The sequence below is a fragment of the Ostrinia nubilalis genome, chromosome 26, assembly GCF_963855985.1.
Source record: "Ostrinia nubilalis chromosome 26, ilOstNubi1.1, whole genome shotgun sequence".
Lineage (NCBI taxonomy): Eukaryota > Metazoa > Arthropoda > Insecta > Lepidoptera > Crambidae > Ostrinia > Ostrinia nubilalis.
Window position 1 is genome coordinate 1,179,575 of NC_087113.1, and position 25,851 is coordinate 1,205,425.

The 25,851-nt window shown below is 35.2% G+C and overlaps 1 protein-coding gene across 1 annotated transcript; it reads left to right on the forward strand.

Moving 5' to 3' along the window:
* Positions 1-1,901: 1,901 nt before the first annotated feature.
* LOC135084391 (THAP domain-containing protein 5-like) lies at positions 1,902-19,551 on the forward strand. The gene is made up of 7 exons (XM_063979166.1): positions 1,902-3,280; positions 3,515-3,759; positions 3,981-4,034; positions 4,448-4,600; positions 5,076-5,162; positions 5,281-5,471; positions 19,543-19,551. The coding sequence occupies exons 1-7, from the start codon at positions 3,180-3,182 to the stop codon at positions 19,549-19,551; spliced, it is 840 nt and encodes a 279-aa protein (XP_063835236.1). The 5' UTR covers positions 1,902-3,179.
* Positions 19,552-25,851: the final 6,300 nt, after the last annotated feature.

The following is a 25,851-nucleotide window of genomic DNA, read 5'->3' on the forward strand; positions in this document are numbered from 1 at the left end:
AAACACCAATTTTATCTATGTTATTTTCCTAGCTAAGCACGTACCTATTAAAGAATGGGTTGGAAATAAAAGTAAATGTATTCAATATTTTAATGAATTTATTGAATTTGGAACAATACGGACATTAGTTAAAAATTTTTTACGTTCCTAATATTATTCAAAATCAGAAAAAAAATATATTTACACCAATGAGGATTTTGATTGAAAAATATGCCTAGGTACTCTTACTTAGACTTACACAATAGTCAACATACAAGAAATGAATAAAAAAACGTCTTTTCGTAAACCAATAAAAAACCTTCTCATTTAAAAACAAAGCTTAAAGAACAATGGGACAAAACGTCCCCAGAACTGTAGCACTTTAATACCTACCTTATATGATAGACCATGCTAATACCCGACCGATCTCTCTAGCTACAATCACGGCAAAGGTCCTTGACAGTGTGCTTGACTCTCTACTAGATAAATATTTAAAATCACATGATGCTCAATTCGGGTTTAAGCCTGGACTGTCGACCGAGAGCGCCATCCTTAGTCTTAAGCACACTGTCAGGTACTACACGGATCAGAGGACTCCCATTTACGCATGCTTCCTCGACCTCTCCAAGGCGTTCGATCTTGTGTCTTATGACATCCTTTGGGATAAGATGAGGAGGCAGGGCGTCCCGTCAGAAGTATCACAAATATTCCATTATTTGTATGCTATCCAGATTAACAGCGTAAGATGGGCTAACGTTTTTTCTGAGGAGTATGGGTTGCAGTGCGGGGTGAGACAGGGTGGGCTGACGTCTCCCAGGCTTTTCAACCTATACGTAAATGACTTCATTGTTGCCCTTAGCAGTATGCGTATCGGATGCTGGGTAGATGGTGTTTGTATCAACAACATAAGCTACGCTGATGATATGGTACTGCTGGCGCCAACAATGGGGGCTCTCAGAAAGATGGTGGGTGTGTGTGAAGCGTATGCTAAATGCCATGGCTTATTGTATAATGTGAAGAAGAGCGAATACATGGTATTTAAGGCCGCCAGTAAAAGTCCAAACGTGGTACCCGACCTCTTGCTGAATGGGGTAAAGTTAAACAGAGTCACTAAATTTAAATATCTCGGACACTACGTTACTGATGACCTTAACGATCATGTTGATATCGAGAGGGAACGAAGGGCGCTGGCAGTAAGGTGTAATATGTTGGCTCGCAGGTTTGCCCGATGTAATGACCATGTCAAGATCACTCTGTTTAAGCATACTGTCAGAGTCTATACACGGGAAAGAAATCGCTTAGCGTCCTTCGGGTCCAATATAACAACGGTTTCAGGGTGCTGTTGGGCTTGCCTCGCTTCTGCAGTGCTTCGGAAATGTTTGCTCAGTCGCATACTGACGGCTTCTTTGCTGTCCTATGCAAGAAGACTGCCTCGTTGCTCAGAGGATACGGGCGAGCCCCAACAGTATCCTGAAGACCGTGGCGGAGAGGTACGACTCTCCTATTATCCGACATTTCCTTCGGCTACTTCTTACCGAACGGGTTGGATAATTAGTGGTATGTTATAATAAGTAAATTACTAACATAGTTGTATAAGGCACCCATTTACTAACCATGTGGATCATTGTTATCTTTAAATCATGGACCTATAAAAAAAGGCGGACGGAACTCGCGCTACAACAAAACTGTGACGCAAAATTTTGGCGTTTGTCTATTGTGTGAGTGAATTTAGGGATGCCATGTTAGCCAAAACATTTTACCCATTTATTTTAAGAAAAACATAGATCGGCAGATGTTACTTGGAAATGTAGACAGAATTATTCCGTGCCATTTTAAAAGGATGAAAGGTGAATGCGTTGAGGTAGGCGCGAAATTTTCTATGTTCAAATTTTCTTACATTGTTTGCAAGTCAGTGTGTCAGGGTATGTACATAATGTTGATCAAAAATGATTCACGCAGTTACAAATTACGAATCTTGTGTACATTATAATCATAATCTTATGCATCATCAATATATTATTATTATCTCTGATAGATTTTTTTTAACATACAACCTGACACTGACTTGCAATCAATGTAAGAAAATTTGAATTTCGCAGTTCCACATTTTTGGGAAGGATCAAATTTGCCTATGAAAATATATCCCATTAAAACACAATTATTATGATAAATTATTTTATTTCCATAGTATGCGTAATAAATAACTAAAAAGTCCTAAAATTATTATTAATTTCCCATATTTCGGGTAATTTTCCCACGTAAATAACTGAGAACACTGGTCTTTGACGTATTATTTTTTCGAGTGAATGACGTTTGATTTCAATTAATTTCAATATTTTAATGTCTGGAAATAAGTGATTGGATTATTATTTTGCCTGTGAAATGTGATTCCTTAATTTTTGTTTGTTCGAACAGAACGGTTTTTACACAATTTCATCACACAAGACATGTCGTATTCGTGTTGTTTTTTCGCTGCTTAAATGTGTCAACTGTGTGAAGTTTGCACTCGAAGTGGTGTATCAGGGTGTCAATGTGTGCGTGCCGGCCTGTACGTACCAGTGGGTAGACACTTCTCATACAAAAACTAGTCTCTATATGTAGCAATTGATATACAACCTTATCCCTTAAGCAATAAAGTGCATTTTGGATTGATTTCACTATAGCAGGGGAACCCGCGGATCAATACCACCATACTAAAAATAATTGTTAGTGTCCTTATGTTGGTAGTATTGTTAGTTTGACAAATGAAAAAAAATGTCTGTCAATTGAGTTTGAGTTTTTAACCGGCGAATTGATTCGTGTGAAGTTATTTTCTCAGATTTGGTGCAATATTACTGTAAATAAACTTTTCTGTCGTTTACGTTGAGTTGATTAAGTTCCTCCGTATCGGGCGTGATAAAGTTTTCTGTTCAGTGTTATGTTTTTTGTGAGATAGAGACTCTTTTAAATAAGCTGTGTTTCAACTTCTACAGAAGTTTAAACTCTTATTTACTTTTCTGTTTAATGGGTATGTTATCTACTTACTTGAAATATTACATCTATTACAAATCTATTTTTCATTAAAAACAACCCTATGTGATGAAAATGTAAATGTACTTTCAAAACTGGTAAATGCATGAACCAGGGCATTGACACTGGTTGGAGAGAAATTATAGGCTTTGTTTAATTAATACCTATTTCATTTTAGGCTTCTACTGATAATGGAGAGTAGAAACAACAAGAAGTGCGTTATTTGTAATAAGAGGCGAAGTCGTGGTGGATCACCCTTACTTTTGAGTAGGTTTCCTCTGGATTCTGACCGGTAAGTTTCTAATAACACTCATTTATTACAAGATAATTTTACTGATTGTGTAAACTTAAAGGCTGGGATTAATATTTTTAATCATACAGTAAATAACCATAACCAATTTTTAATTTCAGTATTTTGTTTCGTACTCTGCAAATGAATTGCATAACAATACTAAAAGAAATTAGTTGATGAATAAATTTCAGTTTGTTATTCTTTTTCTTTTCTAATAGGTATTTCTTATTTCAGTTGTCGAATGTGGGTTAAAAATGCTGGCTTAGAAGACTTAGCATATGTACCTATTGAAAAGTTACACCAACTGAAGTTTGTTTGTGGTGGGCACTTCACTCCTGAATCCTTCAATGCCAAAGGAACTCGGCTGAAGAACTCAGCTATTCCAACACTGGAATTGAGCAATCCCATCTTGCCAGATGAAGTTTTGACAGAGTTTCCTCTTCATGTAAAAGACTCCAATAAAGAAAACCTCAAGACAGGTATGATGATGACTTCAATTATTTTTTTTAAATTTAATTTACTATCTATCAATTTTTCTGAATTATTTAGATGTCTTAATTAATTTTCTTTGGTTTCCAAAACAAACCAACCGAATGCAATTTAACAAGGTTCTTTCTTTGTAACCACAAACATGTGTTGTATGCTTATCAATAAATAATATATAATTTCAATTATTAATAATATCTATACTTTGTTACAGTTCTTTATGATCATTCATATTGCATTCCAAAGAAGTCAAATCCAGTTGAACGAGGTATGTTTATCTAAAATTATACTAATAATATAAAAAGGAAATATTTAATTGTTTGTTTGTATTTGATCGGCTTCGTAACTCGAAGCCAAGATAGCCTAAAGTGCGGGTTAGAACCCCACAGCTTGAATATTGTAGTAAACCCACTCGTAACACAATTTAGCTTAGAATGTGTGTTGAGTTAGAGGGACTTTAGTAATTTGTGTAATACAAATTCTTCAAAAAAAGTACCGGACCAATTTGAAAAATTTTAGGCAATCTACATTAATTAGCCAGGTCAGCTAGTTTAATAATATTTATAAGCTAGTAATTTTTAATGTGAGCAAGACATGTAGGTACTAGACTGATTGTACCCTAAAGTTGGGTAAGAACATGACATTTTATTACCCAATTCACATTTCATTATCTGCTTTCAGTTCCCCTTACAACTACAACCAAACAACTAAATTCAACATGTTTGGGAGCTGTGGATATACCAGATTCTGGTATTTCTGCGAAAACAACTTTTGAACCTCTTCCTTCTACTTCCAATGCACCAGAACATATGACCTATAAACCCATTACTCATGGTAAGTGTACAAACTAATTATTTACCTTCTAAAATATGCCTTCCCTCAAACTAAAGAATGCCACCCTGGATGCGTTCTGCAGTCTGCAGTCAGGTCAAAATGAACTTATATGTACAACATTCTAGGTTTCTGTACATTTTATATTAATGCGATTTGACCGTGCGGATACGAACAAAGAACGCAAAGCACACGTGACTGATTGCCTTATCACGACCACTTACAGATTGTCTTGACATACCCGCAGACCGCATCCAGAATGCAGAACATTAAAACCTCTAAATGCCTTTAATTTAATATTATGTCATTGTTATTGAAGGTGGGCCCACGCTTCATATTTTATGAGAAGAGCTATCATTATCCTGTCTTTGCATTTTTTTAAAACTTGATAATGATTGATTGATTTGGAAATAATATGTTTCATAAAACAACAAAATAAATTTTAAACTAATTTGCATAATTATTTATAATATTTCAGATGATAAAAACATTTGCCATCAAGATGCACAGGCAGAAATATTAGTCCACAGTTATAAAAGACCTAAGAAAAACATTGAAATGAAAGGTAAGATAAAACATACCTAATTTAAAAAACTAAGTAAAATTGCTGATTAATTAACCAATATTCAATTCAATTTGCTTTAATGTTGTTTTTTTTACTAATGGAAATGTTTTTATTACAGACACTTCATCAACATTTACAATTAAAGAGAAGAGGCTTTGGCGACAGTTACAAAATGCAAAAAAAACAATAAGGAATATAGCGAAGTCAAGAGTGAATTTAGACAAGTTAGATTCGGAAGTGCTGACATCGTTAGTAAAGGATGTAGTGCAGAATAACAAAAAAAAGTCACAAGGAAAAAGGTGGACTTTAGCCAACAAAATATATGCTTTGGCTATATTTAATTAATTTAAAGCATACCGCTATATGCAAAAGGGTATTTCGCCGAAACAGTAAATTTTCTGTGTCCAGGCAGGCGAACACATGTTTTTTTATATTTATATGTATCAAACTATTTTTATGGGAAAGTTAATCAAAAGTTTTATTTGTTTTTGCTATTACAATAGCAGAAACTACAAATAATACCGTAGAAAAACTTAATCAAAAGTCGTTTTTCTAATTTCCTTGTTATGTCCATTACTGTTGTTTGCCAAAATGAAGGCACATTATAACAAATTGAAGCGTAATTTCATTCTAATAGCACTCTCTTTATATTTGAGAAACGTTTGGCTATCGGAAAATAAAAACTTTAAATGTCAAATACTTAAAGGAAGGAAATAAAGTGAAGTTAAGTTCTTGTCCGAGTCAAAAGTATAATTTCCCTGGGTCTTCTTTTCGACCATTGTAGTAACGAAACGAAAGAACTTAGAATGTAATGCACTGCACCGTTACACTCGGCCATTTCGTCCCAAGAGGCCATCGAGGCAGGACAGTACTTCGTTGATCAGTTTCGCGACAAATCGCATAAGTAGGTCCCTCCTTGGGTTTTTGTTTACTAAAAAGTCAATTTCTTTGGACGGTTTTTTGCAGCTAAACATGGATTAATTTTATTGTTTATTTACACAGATGTAGTGTCTGTAGGGGTAAACCCATGATTTAAATAGTAAATGCATAGGGTAAATAGGTTTTTGTCGGTGGTGTCTTTTAGGCATAAATCTAATTTCTTTGGCCCTAATTTCCTTGTTTTCCGTGGCATAAAATGGCCTAGGAAATTATAAAAGACCATTTTTAATTCGGCGTAAAGTCAAATTTTAGAGTATTTCTTTATTGGAATAAGTTTAAAATTTACATTTTAAGAAATGGGTATCAGAATAGATATAGAACAACTTGTTTTTAACTTTTAACTCAATCTACTGAATTTATCTTCCTTAGTTGTGTAAAAAGGTCGTAATGATACAATATTCATTGATATGTTTGCTTGCGAAGGTACACAAAAATGGGCCGAACAAAAAAAAAGCAAACCACAGAAGAAAACTTAGAAAAAAAAATATTTATAATAATTTCCTTGGCTACCAAAAATTCATGACCTTATAACTTTGTTTCTAAAACGAATTATGACACCCCTTTTAGATATATTAGCTTAGTTTTTGCTACTTAATACAATGGGAAACTAAAAATAGTTAAAAACAAAAATATATTTCGCACCAAGGAAATTAGGCAAAATTGACCATTTTTGGCGAAATACCCAAAAGCTGTTTACGCTACCAAGCACTAAAACGCTCCAAAGGATTTTAAAAAATATACCAATGGAGCCTGGTATAAATAAAAATATAATTGATATGTTAGAGGCAAAAGCATCAAGTATGCCAAAGGAAAATAAATATTGCTCGTTAATATTTGACGAGATGGCGTTAAAGAAACGGATAATTTATAACGAAATTGCTGATAAAGTGGATGGCTACGTGGATTATGGAGAGGGCGAGAACATGGGACGAGAAAAGAAAATTGCAGACCATGCGTTAGTGTTTATGATACAGGGTGCTAAACATAAATACAAGCAATATATTGCGCACTATTTTGTGGAAGGCACAATATCAACAGCAAAACTGGCAAAAATTATATCGGACATCATCAAAAAATTAAAAGAAATCGGATTTATGGTTCTAACAACAGTTTGTGATCAGGGATCTACAAATATAGGAGCTCTTAACATGTTAAAAAGAAACTGTGGACAAGGCATAGATAGCAACTTTTTCTCTGTAAATAATGACAAAATTTTTATAATCTATGACATCCCTCACTTGTTCAAATCATTACGAAACAATTTCTTTAAAAGTGGAAATATGTCTTTCGATGGAAAAATTGCACAATGGAGGCATTTGGTAGTTGCAGAAGAACACAACAGAAATTTTTTAAATTTTAAAAAACTGAATAGTACCATTGTAAATCCAACATTCAAAACTAAGATGAGGGTGAAGTATGCTGCGCATGCTCTGAGTAATACCGTGGCAGCTATTTTAAAAATGATGGCATGGAAAGAAGTTTCTGATTGCAATGATACAGCATTTGTGATTGAACAGTTAGATAAACTATTTGATTGTACAAATGGTCCATCATCTTTAAATGACGTAAAGAAAGGGATCCGGGAAAATGTTTCCACATCAAGTAATCACATTGAGTCTTGGACCTTTTATACTGATAAGTTAAAAACCATAAAATTTATAACAGCAGAAAACACGATACTAAAAAATGTTAAATGCGTAAAGGGATATCAAATATCTATCAAATCCTTAAACGATATTTGGGAAAAGTTAAAGAATGAAGGGTTTAAATATATGAACCTTAGACAGTTTAACCAAGACTCTCTGGAAAACTTATTTGGAATCATTAGGCAACACAGTGTAACCAATAGAAATCCCACTATCACGCACTTTACTGCAGCGCTTAAAACAAGCATGGTTACTGGGCTGAAAGTGCCTCATAGCAGAAGTGCTAATTGTGAAGCAGACAACAATAAACATATGCTGGAATATAAAGACATTTTAAAAACAACAGAAATAAAAATTAATGTTCAAGATTCCACAGACACTGAATTTTATCCTGTGTTGTCTATCCCGGACCCTGAAAACTTAGAACAGCCCATTGAAAATTTGTGTAGCCTTGAAAACCAACCAGTAGTATATGTAAGCGGGTATTTAGCTGCCAAACTATTACAGAACAGTTCTTGTTTAATTTGTGAAGAGTGTTTGAGCGTGAAAACTCCTGTTGACAATGATTTGTATGCATATATATCTCTTCGCGAATGGTGGCATGATAAAAAAAGTCTCGTTTATCCAACAATTCAATTATGTACCACCGTAAATGAAGCTAAACAATTTTATCATGACCATATTGCCGACCAGATATATATGGAAAATGTTGGAAAATTCATTTTCTTAATGTTGAGTACAAATTGTAATTTTAGTTGGTTTAAATGTCAACAACATAATAAAGAAATTTATGATAAGATGTTTAAAATATTAAGTTACCTTTTTCTAAGAAAAAGTTGTAAAATCATTAATGACAGCTTCATAAAAAGTGAAAACAATTTTGCTGACAAAAGTAAAAAAGCACAGCAACAAAGCATTGAAAAGTAATCTTAGGGCTGAGGTTCGATCAGCTGATAAGAAAATTAAAGATGTTTATAAATAAAAATCCTATTTTTTCTTAGAAAAAGTTGTGAAAATAAAAGTTTACAAAATTATCATTTCTGTACTTTGTTATAATTTTCAATAATTCCTCATGCCTACAACTGCTATGTCATGTTCAATACTTATTGTAATATACCTATTTTATTTCGAAATAAATAATTTACGTTACAAAACTTCGTTTTACTTACACATAGTATAAAATAAAAATAGTAATCATTAAAATATTGAAGGTTCCTATACTAGATATCGATATGCAATTACAACCCTAGCAAAGTATCGATAATCGATAAGTTATTACGAACGTCACTAATACTGTCAGAAAATAAGGCATTATGTTGGTAGCTCCGCCTGTAGTTTGTGCGGTTGGTAAAGATTTGCGGGTCGTTCTCTAAAATGCATATGTGTGCGTGAGCTCAAAAAATATCTATGGAGTGCCGTCTCTTACTCTTTTATGCTCTTTGGTACGTACAGGCAAGCTGGTGTATCCTAATGTCACAGTATTTTGTTGATGAGAATCCGTCCGACTTTTTTTATAGGTCCATGCTTTAAATGAATAAATTGAATTGAATACTATAATTTTATTATATGACAGCTCAAGTGTGACATGTCTCAGAAAAGTTATATCAAAAATAAAAATTCATAAGCAACCCTGAAAAAATACATACAAAATCACTTTTGACCAATTTCAAAGGGCACGACAGCTTGACCCCGGGACAATTCGACCCCTGTGACAACTCGACCCCTGCTACAACTCAAACCCTGCGACAACTTGATTGTTTTCAACACTCAACACTTTTAACTTACTTCAAATGGTTTCACGACTGCTGGACAGTGGCGGCGTAGCATGGGTTGGCACCCGGGGCATAGCACAGCACAATTTTTTTAGACCATTATGATAGCTTCATGCATTGTAAATTTTACCGCATTCTACTCAAAAGTATTTAAACTAAGTCAAAACTGATTTAAAGTGATAGTCTGACTTTAAAACTTAAATCAATCTTAACTTCAGTGAATATACAGATTACGTGTTACTTGGGTAGTGTCGATGGGAATGAAGATGTATGGCCCTTAAAAATTACCCACGACACTACTGGCTTGGTAGTGTAGAAGGGAAAAAATATTCCCCACGACACTACTGGTAGTGTGGTTTGGTAGTGCGGTGGGTCAGAAGGGTGTGCGTTCGATTTGCTGCTTCACTTAAGCAAGCATCGTTTGTGTACGAGCAGTAAACGCCTCGACAGCGCGCGAAAGGCGATACGATGTTGATCCCTTTCCGAGTTGAAGTCTGCTATGAGCTTAAAACAGATAATGTGAATTACACAAACTAATTTTAGCCCGCGGTTTTGCCGCGTGAAATTCAGTTTGTCACAGATACCTAGTTACAAATTATAGCCTAAGCATTGAAGTAATATTACTACGTATAGAACAGACATCGCGAACAAAATATGTGCAGTGCGGGGTGCGGGGCGGGAATTTGACGGACAGCTGTCAGTCAAATCCATGACTATCAAGTTTCATAATTTATGGCGATAAAATCTGCACCAGAAAATGTAGTACTTCATTGCGAGGATTGCGCGAATAGTGACGTTCCTGCGGTTGCCTCATCATAGACATTTTGAATCGATTGTGAAAATAAACAAATCGACTAAATTGTGTTATTTATAAGTTTCATGGTGCTCAATAGCAAAAATGTTCAGCTACTTACATTATTTTCTTTTATTATATTGTGCGTTTCCTGTAATGTAATCTAAGCGCCCCTCCCTTAGACTAATATTAGCCCTCCTAGACAAGTGACAAAACGTGGCAGTTGAAACGAAATCACTTCGCTCTGCCGTTTTTTGGTGTTAGTTACTTCACTCTATGATGCGAATTTAAAATTACAACTGGCGATTCCGAATTCACAACTGAGGGGATTGTGGCTAATCGTGTTACTTGTGCTTAGAGGTGGGCGCTGATATATAATTGGCCGGCGGCGGCGCGCCGACTTTTTGACTTCGGCGGCGGCGGCGTCGGCGGCGTGACCTTGTTTGACCTTTATTCATTAGTCATTTTAAAAAATCTGCTTTTTTAGTATGTGTGTGTCGTCAAGACTAATCAGGTGATTTGCAGTTGGTTGGGGTTTGACACGGTAGAGCTACTAGAGCAGTGGTTTAGCCTAGTAAATCAGCTCTCTTGATCATAGATAGGTACTTTGATATTTGGATAGCAAGGTTTGGCTGAGATCAGGTTTTCGTGTATTTCCTAAAGGCGAGCGTACCAATGTACCCTTAGCATGTATTTTTGAGCTCACGGAAATGGAAACGGAAGCACACAGTTAATGATGGATTAGCTGACTGTCGGTCGACCAAAGTTAGATGCCATAATAATTATTATGTTCAGATCTGTTTTATTTATATTTATGGTCTTTCCATGTCATCCTACGGTCCAGATTTTTAATGTAGGTTGATTGCAGCAATGTGTCGAGAGAGATTTGAGATTTGATTTGAAATTGGCCGGAAGATATGTTGACGACGTCTTAAATGATAATATGGTGAGACTTCGGGGCTTGCTTACATGCGCCACTTGGTCAGCCAAGCATTATTGGCATTTAGCTAACTTTGCAACAGTGTAGTCGCTTTAAGATCACAGTTACATTTGAGGAAAGCCGCAGCTTTCTAGTGTCTGGGCTGCTTTACTAGTAAATGTTGTAGAGTACCGGACCAAGTACAGAGACCTGGGGTACTCCAGCTCTGCAGCTAAAAAGATAAGATTTTGTCACGGAGTTTGATTTAAAACTGTCTGTCACTGAGATAAGACTCCATCAGTAGGTAGTAGAAGTGTGCTGGAAGGTACTTTTTAATTTCATAGAGTAGTCCTTTATGCTAAACCCAGCTGAAGCCGCAGCGAAAGCAGCCGTACAGGGTTCTTTCTTTTTCAAACATTGTACTGATTATGGTTGGTATGGTTTCTGCCAAAACTTATCGTCGGATATACTATATTACATGGGTCATACTTAGGCCAGGGAATAAACGAGCAAGAATGATTTAAGAGACTTGCGAGGATCTCACTCAGTGTGTCATTGTCAAGAACATGGACTGCATGGTGATCAGATCAAATGAAGGTGCTTTATGAGGGTCCATTTTGGCATTTTTTTTAGCTTAGCCAACTCCTTTAGCGTTCGTTTATTCGTTTTAGCCGAAAGACGTCCACTGCCTTCCCCAAAGACTGGTCCTGCGCCGCTCGCATCCAGGTACCTCCCGCGACCTTCACCAAATCGTCGGTCCAGCTAGTGGGAGGCCTGCCTACGCTACGTCTTCCGGCTCGTGGTTGCCACTCAAGAACTTTCCTGCCTCAGTGGCCATGAGCTCTACGAGCTATGTGCCCCGCCCATTTCTAGCGATTCTGCGGGCTATGCCAGTCACTTTGGTCCTCCTGCGTCTTTCGTCCTCTCTTAGCGTAGTAGGAATCAATCGTCTATTGTTAATTTGAGGAGGGTAAGCGGAAACATGGCGGTCAACTCCTCAGAGAGAATGACGGGAGATTATGAAGAGGCAAGTCCGCGAGTTCAGAGTGCAGCGCACACCTGAACTCGACGCGAAACGCGATGATGCAAATCTCGTCCATCTGCCGCCATTCACTATAATTATGTTGGCGGCGTGCTCAGATACTCTCAATGTGCGAGGAGTTTGCCGCGAAGATCGGCTATGTAAGCTATCTTCGGGCGCACCAGCGCCGTCAAGACAGCTAAGTCGAACGAAGTGGTCACTATGACCAAAATCGGTCGAAAGAATCATTATTATCAGTAGGAATTAAGGGCAGGCATAGCTGCAAGTCTCGGATCAAGTTCAATACTTGATCATATTTCTTGAAGTGTCGTTGGGTTTAATAATCCGGCTTGTCATGTAGCAAAGGTCTGAGATTTTTCTTGTCAGTTCGCACTAGGCATGGAAATGATTGCTATTTTTCATTCATTTTCATTCTATGAAATGATGATTTTTTTTCATATGATTTCACATGCGAAATTTCACAGGCAATGATTTTTATTCGCAGTGTTTTAATGTAGCTCTCTCATATAATGTGCTACTTTTAATGAAGTATGAATTATGATGAAGGATTGCTAATTAGCTAAAATATGAAATGTAACAACATCTGTTTCATTTATGTCGCACAACAAAAAACAAACAGTTTCACAGCACATCAATAACCGCGCGACTAGTGAAAATCATTCATTTCATCTGCCTGCTATCTAATGAAATCATACGAATGATGACAAGGAAATCTAAACCTTACACCTTTGAGTTTAAAGTTCATATTTAAAATGCCCAGTTTCGTCCGTCATCACATCTCTTGTCCTTTTCTAACACGCACATGATCAAATCATTCCTTCTTACTCGCTCGGTCGCTTCGCAGAGCTGCGCTCACGGACTTCGCTCGAATGAATTAATGAAATTCATGTGATTCGTGATTTCATTGACTGTGAAATTATAGCAGTCTATGTGAAGTAAAATAGCAGGTGTGATTAATGAAATTCATTTCATATGATTTTTCACCTGTTATTCATGAAATGTTCCATGCCTAGTTCGCACTCATGTATTACCGAACCTAATAGGCGGAGAACACTTTGAGGGATGTACTTTGTTGCCTTCCAGAGTTTGTGGTTCCCATTTGCATTATCTGTGTGAGTGATTCTCTTAAAGTATAGTCATGCCAGACGAAGGCGGCGATTTTTTGCGAGCGGCGCCTCTCGCGATCAATTATTTACTAGACCAAGCAGCAACTTGAATGATGTACTGGATTAACTGTTAATATAGTTAGTATTAAGTTATTCAATCAATTTATTAGTATATCAACGGCATTAACTTCGCCTTGTGTACCAATTTATATGGCATTAATTAAATAATAAATACTATGGGTAGTTAGTTCTTCTGCGTTCGAAACACAAATCCAGAAAGTACAGTATAAGAGAGGAATTAATTGCAAATAGTTGGTACAATATCAGTATCGGCGCGCCGACAGTCGATCGTCGGCGGCGGCGGCGTGAAAAAACTCGCGGCGGCGGCGGCGCGCCGGCGTGGCGCCCACCTCTACTTGTGCTACAAGTACGTATGGGCTTCATACTGATGCTTAAGCCTTTAATAATTTTTCTTCCCGATTAAAATCTAATGTAATCGACAATCGCCTTGAGAATCGTTAACTGGTATTTTCTAATTCGATAAAAAAATGACCCATCTCTAGTTTAAAACTGTCATCCAACAGCGCACGAAATATCATGAGTTATAGATAATGATACCATTACAGAGGCGACACTTCGTTTACGTTTAGTTTCTGCCTATTGAATTGGATACTGTAAGGAAACATCGTCATCATCACAGATAAGGATAGATGCAGCATGTCGATACCTCTGGGCTCAAAGGTCGTAAAGGACAAAATACCGAAAATGAGTTATTTATACAGTTTTACTCAGAATTTCATTCTCTATCGATCTGTATATTTAGTTTGTCGAAAATCCCAAAAAAAGTGCCTTTACGACCCATCATTTTTGATAAGCTAAACAGAATTCATCGTGAAAATTGGGATGTAAATAACATTTGATTTTTTAGTACAGTTACTATGGTAGTAAAGAACAAGTAAACACACATTTTTGGGCGTATAACCTAACATTTTCATACCAAAGTCTAAATAATTTGTCCTTTACGCCCTTAGATTATCTAAACAAATATTTTAAAAATCTCCAAAGAGAGGATATTAAAATAACTGAAAAGGTAAATTTATTAGATGTTTCTTATTGTATTTAAGTATGTGCGTTTGGAACAAACGAAAGAAATAAAAAAATCATCAAAAATATGTAATAAAACTATTTTAGAGTGTAACATTTATGTGATTTGTACATATAAAATGATGACATCAACCCACATCGGGTAAAGTAATGTTGCTTTTTATTATTTCTTATATCTGAAGAAACTAGGTATTTGTCAGGGAAAAAGATAATTTTAAAAGATGATTTAAGAAAATGAAAACATGCCATAAAATAACGTATTACCTAATTAAGGTAGGATAGTCATCATAAAAATTGAAAAAATGAAAAAGTTACATTTGTTAAGAATATTATGAAAAAAAAGTCACCTTACTGTAGTACCTCAACGGCTGGTTCACGCATGTCTCCGTTTTATTGTTTCGTTTTATCGTGTACGTTTTTTTTCGTCAAGTACAATAACATAAAACGGAACAGTAAAACGGAGACATGTGTGAACCGGCCGTAAGGTGTCATTATTTTGTATGCACAAATCACAAAAATGCTACATTTTACAATTGTTTTTAATGATTTCCTAGTAATTTTGACTAACGCCCTCGGTCAAAACCACTTTTGAGTTTTGTCTGTAATAATTATAATAAATAAGTATAGTTTCTAAAGTTATTTGGATCAGCTAATAAAATATAACTAGCAGGAAAAATATTTACACAACATGGGAAATATAGTGTCAGTTGAGACTTCAATCTACTAAAAAGCGTGAATGCACTTTTTTTCGAAGTTATATTTTTATACTACAAAATAATTGGCTTTTAAAAACGGTATTATGTAGGAGTAAAGTAAGTGGATGTACTTTACTGGAATGAAAAACTTCCTACTTGTAATCTTACTTACCTAACCTTTCTACTTTTGTACCAAGTACAATAACATAATTTCTAGCTACTATGAATAATAATGTTTAATCTATTTAGAATTTAGAATAACTAGTTTGGTTTTCCTTTGTCCTTAATAATTCTATCCTATCTGCATTATCATAAGGTCAACTGGTTGACAGACTGCCCTATGGAATTAAGTCCGCCATTTGTAGTTTTCGAAAAATTAATAATGATGAAATAAATAAATAAAATCAAATTGGTTTCGGCTTTTCGTAAAAAGTAGACATTTAAGAAGTTTTATTTAAAAGCGTCATAATATTTATTTTCTAAATTCGCTCTTATATCGGAAATGGTATCTTCTAGCTCGAAGATATCAAAACTTCTGCTTAAATAGTTTCTAAAATTGTGTGCATTAAATTATGAAGCTACGAAAAATCATTTAATTTAATTAAAAACAAACATAATTCATTTAAATATGTGAAGAAATAGTATATTACATATCAAATACCATAAAACATTAAATATTTAAGCTAAATTATCAATTTTTCCTTGCATAATACCTTACCTGGATGTTACGTTTACGACCTATGAAAACCTATAAAACTATGTAAATTGTCATTTATTACCTTGGTTTTGTAGTTTTTTAAAATTAAAATAGACTTACGTCCTGAGCAACTTGCCTAGGACGAATATTTGAGGGGCGTAAAGGTCTTTTTAATGTAATTTTGAGGGCGTAAAGGAAATCTATCTCAGTAAATACAGCTCTAGTCCAATTTTTCAATACCTCTTCGGAAAATGCTGTGAATTCTAAGCACTTTCTTCTTAGGTCATATTTTAATAGCTCGAAAAACAAAAAAGTTACTGTCAAATAAAAAAATAAAAAATCGTTTTTTGCTTCTCCTGAAAAGTCGTACTTTGTCCTTTACGACCTTTGAGCCCAGAGTAGGGTTGCCAGGTCCAAAATCACAAAAGCCGGACTCTGTGCTTCATTTGGCCGGACATTTTACCCTAAAAGCCGGACATGTGACGGGGGGGGGGGGGAGGGGTGCAATTAGTGTCATACTCACGAGTGAGTACTGTCATCGTATCATCAGTTGCCCAACATAACGTCCTGATGCGTGCGATTCATATTATTCTGTGGCTCGACTTTCGCCTAGCGCAGCAGGCCAAATAAAAAGCCTAACAAAAGCCGGACAGGCCGGACAAGACAATATCTGGCCGGACAAGACCGTAAAAAGCCTAACATGTCCGGCTAAAGCCGGACGCCTGGCAACCCTAGCCCAGAGGTATCGATGTGTCAAAAATTGTATGAAGCCGAGCGTGCCACTTTTTAAACGTCATTAGTGTCATTTTAGCGAATTTTAGTGATTGCCGCAACGTAAAAGTAATCGTATCATCGTACTGCATTCGCATAGTCATCGAAAGATATCGTGTGACTCGATTCGAAAATTTATTAATTCCGATAATACTGATATTTTGTTAAATTTATAGCTAGTGTGACTGTAGATTAAAATAATTTTGTAGCGGTAAACGTTATTCTACATTATTAATTTTCTTATTAATTTGCAAATAATATTTTTGTTGTGCCTAATGTTTATGAAAGTAATGATCGTTATTTCATTATGTTAAGTAGTACTACTAGTAATTCATACATAATTCCATACTTTTCAATATCCTAGTAAGTACCTGACCTAGTTTCATAAAATAAAGACTATAACTCAAGCTTTTTATTTTTAATAAATGTAAAAATGCGTAGTTTTGCCAATACATTTTGTTTCATAAAGCTAAGTCAGGTACCTAGTTTTGAAGTTATTTCTAAACGACAAAATTCAGTGTGGTAAGAAACGTTCGAAGTAAAAATATGAAACACAAAAGATTTTTCTTCATAATTATATTAATAATGGCAAAATTATAGAACTTCCTTAGGCAGATGCCTCTACTCTGTCTATTTGAAAAAGTCTGGCACTAGGGGTTTCCCGGGGGCTCGATACAAAATCAAATCAAATCAAATCAAATTTCTTTATTTGCGTAATTCCAGGTACATAAGTGGTCTTACATAGATTTGGTAGGTTTCACTGAAATTTGCTCAAACTAGGAAGCGTGCAAATATTAAAAAGAGTAGTAGACTTTATATCGAAAATAATACTAACATGTCATATTACATTAATTGATTGATTAAAAACAGAAAACTAATAAATTATCATTAATTAAATTATAAACTAATACAGAATGTCATATTTAATAATTATTGTCATATCATATTGAAAAAGTCACCTCAGGATAATAATGTACTTATTGTATGTCACTTAACATTACAATTAAAATATTCATTTAATGAGTAGAACGACCTCTCCACAAGCCATGCATGCAGTTTGGTTTGAAACTGAGATCCGCTAAGCCCTCTTAATTCCGCGGGCAATGAGTTAAAAACTTTAATGGCCATATAGGTAATAACAATTTTTCTGGACCATTGTCAACCTGCAAAGGGGAATCTGAAGTAGGTTTATAGGACGTTCCCTCAATTGTTTTACAGTGACCACCTGTTTTGCTGAAAAAAGACCTAAGTTATTTTTAACAAATATACAAATCTGTTTGATGTATAGGCAGGTAAGAGTTAATAGTGGCATTTTTTTGAACAGTGGTCTGCAAGAATCTTCAAATTTAGCACCACAGACAGCCCTTATACATTTTTTTTGGACTCTGAATACCATGACAATATCAGTGCAGTTTCCCCATATGATAAGACCATACTGCAGTACTGAGACGACATAGGCATGATATGTTTGTAAGGCTACCTCCACCGAGACTGTCTCTCTAAGTTTACGGAGTACGAACACAAACCTACTTAACTTTTCACATACACTATCAACATGAAACTTCCAACAACAGTTTTCGTCAATTGTAATACCAAGAAATTTGATCACCGGGACTTGCTGAATCAGTTGTCCAGCATGGATAATGTCAATATTAGTACTTCTTGAATTATAAGTTTTAAATTGCATCATTTTAGTTTTTTCTATATTAACCCTTAAATTATTTACCTTTAGCCAGTTCATTGCCTTGTTTATTTGCCTCAAAATCAATTTTTTAATAGTAGGTAGTCTGTAAAAAAAACGGGTCACGATCATAGCAAATGTTGTGATAGGGATATAGACATGCGATTTTTGGTTTTACAAAGGTAATACGATAGAGAATAATACAAAGTAATAAAAACCACCGGTTATAGAGGCATTTTTTGGAGAAATTTATCAAATAACCAAAAAAACACGAATTTAAAAGCAGATTTTTTTCAAAAAGTATCATTTTTTATTATTTGTTGGCCTTTTTTGTGTATTTGAAGTATTTTTTTAGTATCGCCTGTTATTTAGCATTATTACTGTTTTTATTTTATCAGGATATACCGCTTAGTTTAAAAGTTATTACGTTTTCTTTACAATAAGTAATTGGAAGAAAAAAAATTCTATAAGAATCTAAACAAAAAATTGTCAAAAAATTTTTGACCTCTTTTTTGTCGATAAAAATAGGTCTAGTTTTATCTATTTTCATATGTACACTTTAACGTGACTCACACTGTATTTTGTAACAATTTTAGATTTCCTTGTTACTATTTGTTAGTGAGGAGTTTTAGAGTTACTTTTTATCACATTAGACTATTAGAGTGTTATTAATATTGACTGATTAATGCAATTGCGCATCTGTGATTCTAAAAGTAATCTTTAAGTTTATGACCATAATATTTTGTGACAATTAAACTTACTTTTTTATGCTGAAGATTTTTTAAACAATGACTGTTAAATAAAACTGATTATTATTTACATATTATTATTTTTTATTTTATTAACAGGTTTTATTTTCGGTATGCAATACCGATGTGGAACCTTTTAGATCTGTGTCATCCGTCACGTTTAGTGAAATACCGGGGTGGTTGAAACTTGATTTGATCCATCCGCCCCGTTAAACGATATACCGGGGTGGTTGACACTTGATGTGTTCCAACCACCCCGTTGAACGCTAAGACTATGACTACCGGGGACGTTGAAACACTTTTTCCCATCCACCCCGTTGACGGGGCAGATCCACCGGGGCCGTTGGGACTAACCCACCTACCGGGTTACCTACCTGTCTCACCTTTCCATTACTGTTTTCCGTTTTACTAATTTCTACGCATTGTTTTCTGTTATCTAGATAACTAACAAACCAATCCCTTACAGTACCTCTAACACCGTACTTTTCCAACTTTGATATGAGCCTCCCATGATTAACAAAATCGAATGCTTTGCTCATATCAAGATATAAAGCTATCACAGGCATTTTTTTATCAAGACTCTGTGTTACAGAATGTACTAAAGAAAAATTGGCCAAAGTAGTGTTATAATTTTTACGGAAACCGTTTTGTTCACTTTTCACGATACCATATTTATCGATAAAATCAGTAAGTCTAATATGAACTACTTTTTCGAAAATTTTTGATATAATTGGAATTAATGTTATCGGCCTAAAGTTATTGGGGTCTGTCATAACCCTTTCAGGCCGGATTTCAAATTTTTTTAAATTAACATTTTTGACTACATAACATGTTTCATTATTGTATAAGGGTCATTCTACGAAGAGGCCGTTTTTTTGTTCAGCTGAAATTACTCATAAAATAAGTGGTCTTCGTTTAGTTAAGAACTTCTATAAGCAAAAGTGTACTTAGTAGCTTCAAAAAATATGTGAAGAAACATAAAATACATTTATTTTATTAGATTTTTTCAGCCGACAGTATGTGACATATCACGCTCTGTCGACTGTTATGAACACGGTTTCTCATGTTTGCATGCCTGCAAAAAAAAACCCGTTCATTAAAATGGGATAACAAGTCGTGATTAATAAATCAGACATACTCAAGACTATATCTATTCAATATCAATAAATTTTGATCTGAAAATAAGAAATAACCGACGATTCTACAACTGTTATAAGATTTTTGACACACCTGTCGACTGTAGAAGTTTCTACTAAAAATGAAGAAAATGTAATGGTGGGAACATTAATTTATATTTTGTGACAACACCTCAATCCACTTGTTATTGTACAGAGACATTTTTTTCTGCAAAGAGAGTATTGCACCAGTAAATTATATTTTAAGAGTGGTTCTACATCATCTCAAAGTTGGAGTGTCACTTCTAAAAGACATTATAATTAAGGTATGTTACTTATTAGAGATGTTTTTATCACAATGCCCTTGTTCAAATGTGGAATTATTTACTGTGCCTAAATTATTTACAATCTAACTGCAAAATTAAAACCACAATTTACAAATTACTTCAAATTGTCATTTCTGTCTATGTCACACTTGTCTATAGTTTTGTCGACAGAAATGATATATTCATGCTTTTAATATTGTTTTCAATTCCTGACTCAAACAGAAGGGTGTTTTATTGTGTGTGTGATATGTACGTATCTGTCTGTGACATCGTGGCACTACAATTATCCATGCTTCCGTCTAAATTATTAAGGAATTTTAAAATGGCGCTGTCAGACAGAAACATGATTGTTTAACTTTTTTCTGCCAGTTATGCATATTATTACGACTTTAGGGCTCGATATTAGGTCAATTCTATCAAGAGCGTTTCGAATTCTTTGGAAATTATTCAATTATAACATGATTGTTAGCAATTAGCAATTGCAAATGCAATTACTTTTTATAACATGAAACATTAGTGATTTCAAAATAAAAACAGTAGTTTGTGATTTTTTTTTGTGCTATATTTTTACATTTTTATAATTTTATTACAAAATCGGTAGAACGAAACGTATTTGTTGTGATCGCTCTGTTAATATTGCCATGCATGAAGTATTGCATGCAACATTTTTCTACACTAATATTATAAAGAGGAAAACTTTGTTTGTTTGTTTGTTTGTTTGTTTGTTTGTTTAGTTGTAATGGATAGGCTCAAAAACTACTGGACCGATTTTAAAAATTCTTTCACCATTCGAAAGCTACATAACTCACGAGTAACATAGGCTAAATTTTATTTTGGAAAACAATAGGGTCCCGTAAAATATTTGGGATTTTCATAAGACGTGGAAAAGCGCCATCTATCGTCATTGCTTAAAATCTTCTTGCGCCTGACAAAAATTTTTGAGGTACGTAAATATTCATGAAGGCAAAGCTGTCAAACGCCATCTATCGACATCATTAGTAAATTAGTAACTAAATATTACATGTACTATGAATAGCGCTGTTCGTAAATAATATTGAAAATTTAATAAATAAAGATATTTTATGTAATTGAACCATTCACTGTATGAACCTACTCGAATCATTCACTGTGTTTAAACGAGCAAGTCAAAGTGTTAATTAGTGACTTTTTACAAACTTCCTTGCAAATTCTTACTGTGCCGCCATCTACCGAGATGATTATTAGGGTACGGTTCAGCGGCGGACAAATGGGATGGGCGCGTGGGCGATTGTAGTTAAATAGGATAAGAATTACTTCGTTTTTATTTTCTGTATGTAATTTGTTAATTTTTTGGTAGGGTCTTTATTTTAATTACTTAGGTTGGTAGGTACTTACTTATTTGATTTTAATGATAATTACTATAGGTACGTATAATTTTAGTAGAAAGAAAGGTAATTGAATGACTAAGTGACTTACTCACACATCACGAAGTCTCAGAAACTACAAGTCTCAAAAGAGTTCTCATAGGGGTTAATGGTCTATTCCACCTGGCTTTGACCACCAAGATGATCAAAGTGGACTCCAGTTAAATTATTTTTTTAGTGTTCTTTGATCACCTATAAATAAATCATACCTCTGAATAGTCACATACATGTCCAATTTGTTTATTGCGGTTTTTAGAAAAAAAAAAATTAAAATGTAGTACAACAATTGGACATGTGGCTATTCAGAGGAGGTGAATTTTTGTTTGTAGATGATTAAAGGACACTAAAATAATAATTTAACTAAAGTCCACTTGGCTCACCCAGGACATCGTATCCGTGGGTGATCAAAGGCACAGAATAAATTCAAAGGTCACTAAATTGTCGCTGTAAGTCCACTTTGATCACCTGGCTGATCAAAGCCAGGTGATCAAAGTGGAATACACCTCCTTTTAGAACGTAGGTAGGTAGTCACTAAGACGAAATTTTGCAAAATTCAACCCTTATGGGAGTTAAAAAGGGGGTTGGAAGTCTGTATTGCAGTCCTCGGTTTTTAAAGTAAGAGACTTGAAAGTTAAAATGTATGCTCATATGATCTCTAGATATTGTGGAGGTGTACATATACTGTTCGGTACACTGTGGTACTGTGTACACATCGGTTTGCCGACGATATTATGGTCATGGCAGAATCGTTGGAAGATCTTGAAACAATGCTCGAAGACCTTAATCGATTTTCCCAACAGGTAGGCCTGAGGATGAACATGGACAAAACGAAGCTTATGTCGAATGTCCATGTTGCGCCCTACCCAGTTTCAGTTGGGAGCTCAATTCTCGAGATTGTCGACAAGTAGGTATGTCTACCTCGGACAAACGATCCAGCTAGGTAGGTCCAATTTCGAGAAGGAGGTCAATCGTCGAATCCAACTCGGCTGGGCAGCATTCGGGAAACTACGCAACATATTTTTGTCCAAAATACCTCAATGCCTGAAGACTAGAGTGTATAACCAATGTGTGTTACCAGTGATAACTTATGGCTCGGAAACGTGGCCTCTCACTATAGGCCTTACACAGAAGCTCAGTTGCACAGTGTGCTATGGAGAGGGCTATGCTTGGTGTTTCTTTGCGAGATCGAATCAGAAATGTGGAGATCCGTAAACGAACCAAAGTCGCTGACATAGCCCAACGGATTAGCAAGCTGAAGTGGCAATGGGCAGGGCACATAGTACGCAGAACTGATGGCCGATGGGACAGAATGGTTCTGGAATGGAGGCCGCGTACCGGAAAACGTAGCGTGGGACTTCCACCTACAAGGTGGACCGACGACATCGTAAAGGTAGCAGGGAAGCGCTGGACGCAGGCCGCTTCCAATCGATCAACATGGAAAGCATTGGGGGAGGCCTATGTTCAGCAGTGGACGTCCTATGGCTGAAATGGTGGTGGTGGTGGTGGTACATATACTGAAAATGTATCATTAGAAATCAACCACGGGGGCTAAGGAGATAAAAGGAGGGTTGGAAGTTTATATTATGAAAGTCCTATGTGTTTAAAGTAAGAGAGTTGAAATTTAAAATGTATGCGCTATAGATGCTAAGAGCGGATTTTACGAAACTCCACCCCTAATGGAGTAAAACGAGGTCCACGCGTACGAAGTCGCGGGCGGCCGCTAGTTTATTTATATAAAACATTTCTGAGACTCAGTTTGAAGAATTTGACGATCTTCTTAAGAGCCATTTTACATTTTCGTGCGAATTTCTAAGATTTTGGAAGCATGAATTACTATCTTAAGCAACACCCAGAGATTATTTAATAACTGCGAAAGATAGGTCAATCCTTGGTGTTGACCATTAATGAAACGGATTTACTAAAACTCTTTTGCTTAATTCACAGTGCCCCATCTCCCACAACCATTTTACGGAAAAATTGCCGCAGACTCATTTTCAAAGTCCTGTATCTATTATTTATGCTCATATAATAAGCTTAAAAATATATAGTAATCATCGGACATATATTCTTGTAGTCCATTAATGAAATAGATTCTTGAATTTCATTACCATTATTGAGTAAAATCTAAAAATAATTTGGCAAATTTGAAGATTAACGTCACATTTTGATCGTGGTTTTTGGTTTAAAAACACAGCAATAACTGCAATAAAAGTATCCCCAAATAAAGAATATTCATTGTAGAATTGATTTCTACAGTTATTGTTTAAATATTAGTAACCACTTTGTCAAAATATTGATGTGAATATCAGTATAAATTACAATGCGCAAGCCGACATCGATTAGTATGGCGCGAGCGCCCGTCAAGGCAGGACCTGTGTCATTTTTCCCGCCGTGACGTTTACGTGCGTTCGTGTCGTAAAGCGGTGATTTGTACGGCGACCAAATACATTTGATACTATGCCGAGAGGCTGTTTCGAGTCGGCCGGCCGAGCAGAAATTGAAATGATGAATTTTAATTTCTTTGACGGATCTGGGTGTAACTATGTATAATATGTAGGTACCATGTATTTAATTTAATAAATAAATTATAAAAAAGTATATCCATTATGCTAGCACCCTTAACACAAGCATATTGGTTGCCTACTTTTGGACTAGATGGCGCTGTGAAATTGTCCAAAGATGGCGCTGTGAAATTGAGAAAGAAAGAAGAAGAAAAAGAAGCGTTTTGTTTCGAGAGGGAAGCTTTGTTGTTAAATCTATACTAATAAAAGAGGAAAGATTTAATTGTTTGTTTGTTTGGACGCAATAGGCTCCGAAAAAAAAATCTTTCACGATTAAGAATCCTAATTTTTTTCTATGTAGGCTATAAAATATTTTCAAAAACTTTAGTCCAAAATCTTTGATAAAATTCGACGTTTAATAAATAAATTAGATAACATATTAATACTTTTTTTTTCAGTACGATTTTAGTACCTACTTGTTTTTCAGAAATTTTACGATTTAACTAAACTTCTAAAGTGTTTATATTTTATGCATAATTTATTAACTTCTAAAAAATACATATTTTATATCCTATTGATAGATGACCTGACTAGGTTAAAAAGGTGTGGAATGTTATTTTGGAGATAACTTGGTTCCATAGAAATATAGAGAGATGCTAAGTAATGCGCTGAGTTCGAAACTCAGTGTCGTATTAGAAATTCACACACACAAAGAAATCAAATTATGTGCTCATTATCCACTGCGGTATCAGTATTCAACGTTCGAATAATCTTAGTACTATGCAAGCAATATAAACTGTTTACATAATGACGTCGCTACTGTCATCATTGCTTTCACAAGCAATATGTTCCAATTTGTCCCTTGTCACATTTCCCTTTAGTTTCTGTGATCTGTGCTTGTTTCTAAGTTGATATCAATGAAACATTCCTTAGTACTTTTGATTTAAATTATTTTTTTTATTTTGACACGTGTTTGAAAAATCAAGGTCAGATTACAATAAAATAACAAGTGAAAACGTAACATTGCATTGCAACTCGCAATTTCGCAATATTGATGAGGAGATTCCATTGGAAAGTCTGTATTCATTCCTAGGATTCCCCTAACACCATCAAATTCAAGAGAATTAAAGAGAGTGCAGTTTTCCATCTCATGCTTAGGGACCACGGTTTAAAATAGTGTGGTTGCATAGAGCCTGCAACGGGCAACCGCGTGCGCAGCTGCTCATACTAATTTTCGATACAAAAGCAAGTGTTGACGCCTTCACAAGTTTTAGCGGAGTTCCATATGGTAGCGGGAGTAGACTTAATGGAAATCTATGCTTCTCCGACGACCAGTTGTATGTGGAATACTCCAGAGTATGCGCACACAATAGCCTGGTGATTTTAGCACCTGAAGGAAAAACAAAAAACATTGTTTACAAAGAAATCTG

What these genes read in the sequence shown, in the direction of transcription:
- LOC135084391 (XM_063979166.1), top strand. Translation starts at nt 3,180, where the DNA reads ATGGAGAGTAGAAACAACAAGAAGTGCGTTATTTGTAATAAGAGGCGA. An exon ending in TAAAGAAAACCTCAAGACAG is followed by an intron (nt 3,760 to 3,980) that starts GTATGATGATGA and finishes ACTTTGTTACAG; the next exon opens with TTCTTTATGATCATTCATAT. An exon ending in GTCAAATCCAGTTGAACGAG is followed by an intron (nt 4,035 to 4,447) that starts GTATGTTTATCT and finishes ATCTGCTTTCAG; the next exon opens with TTCCCCTTACAACTACAACC.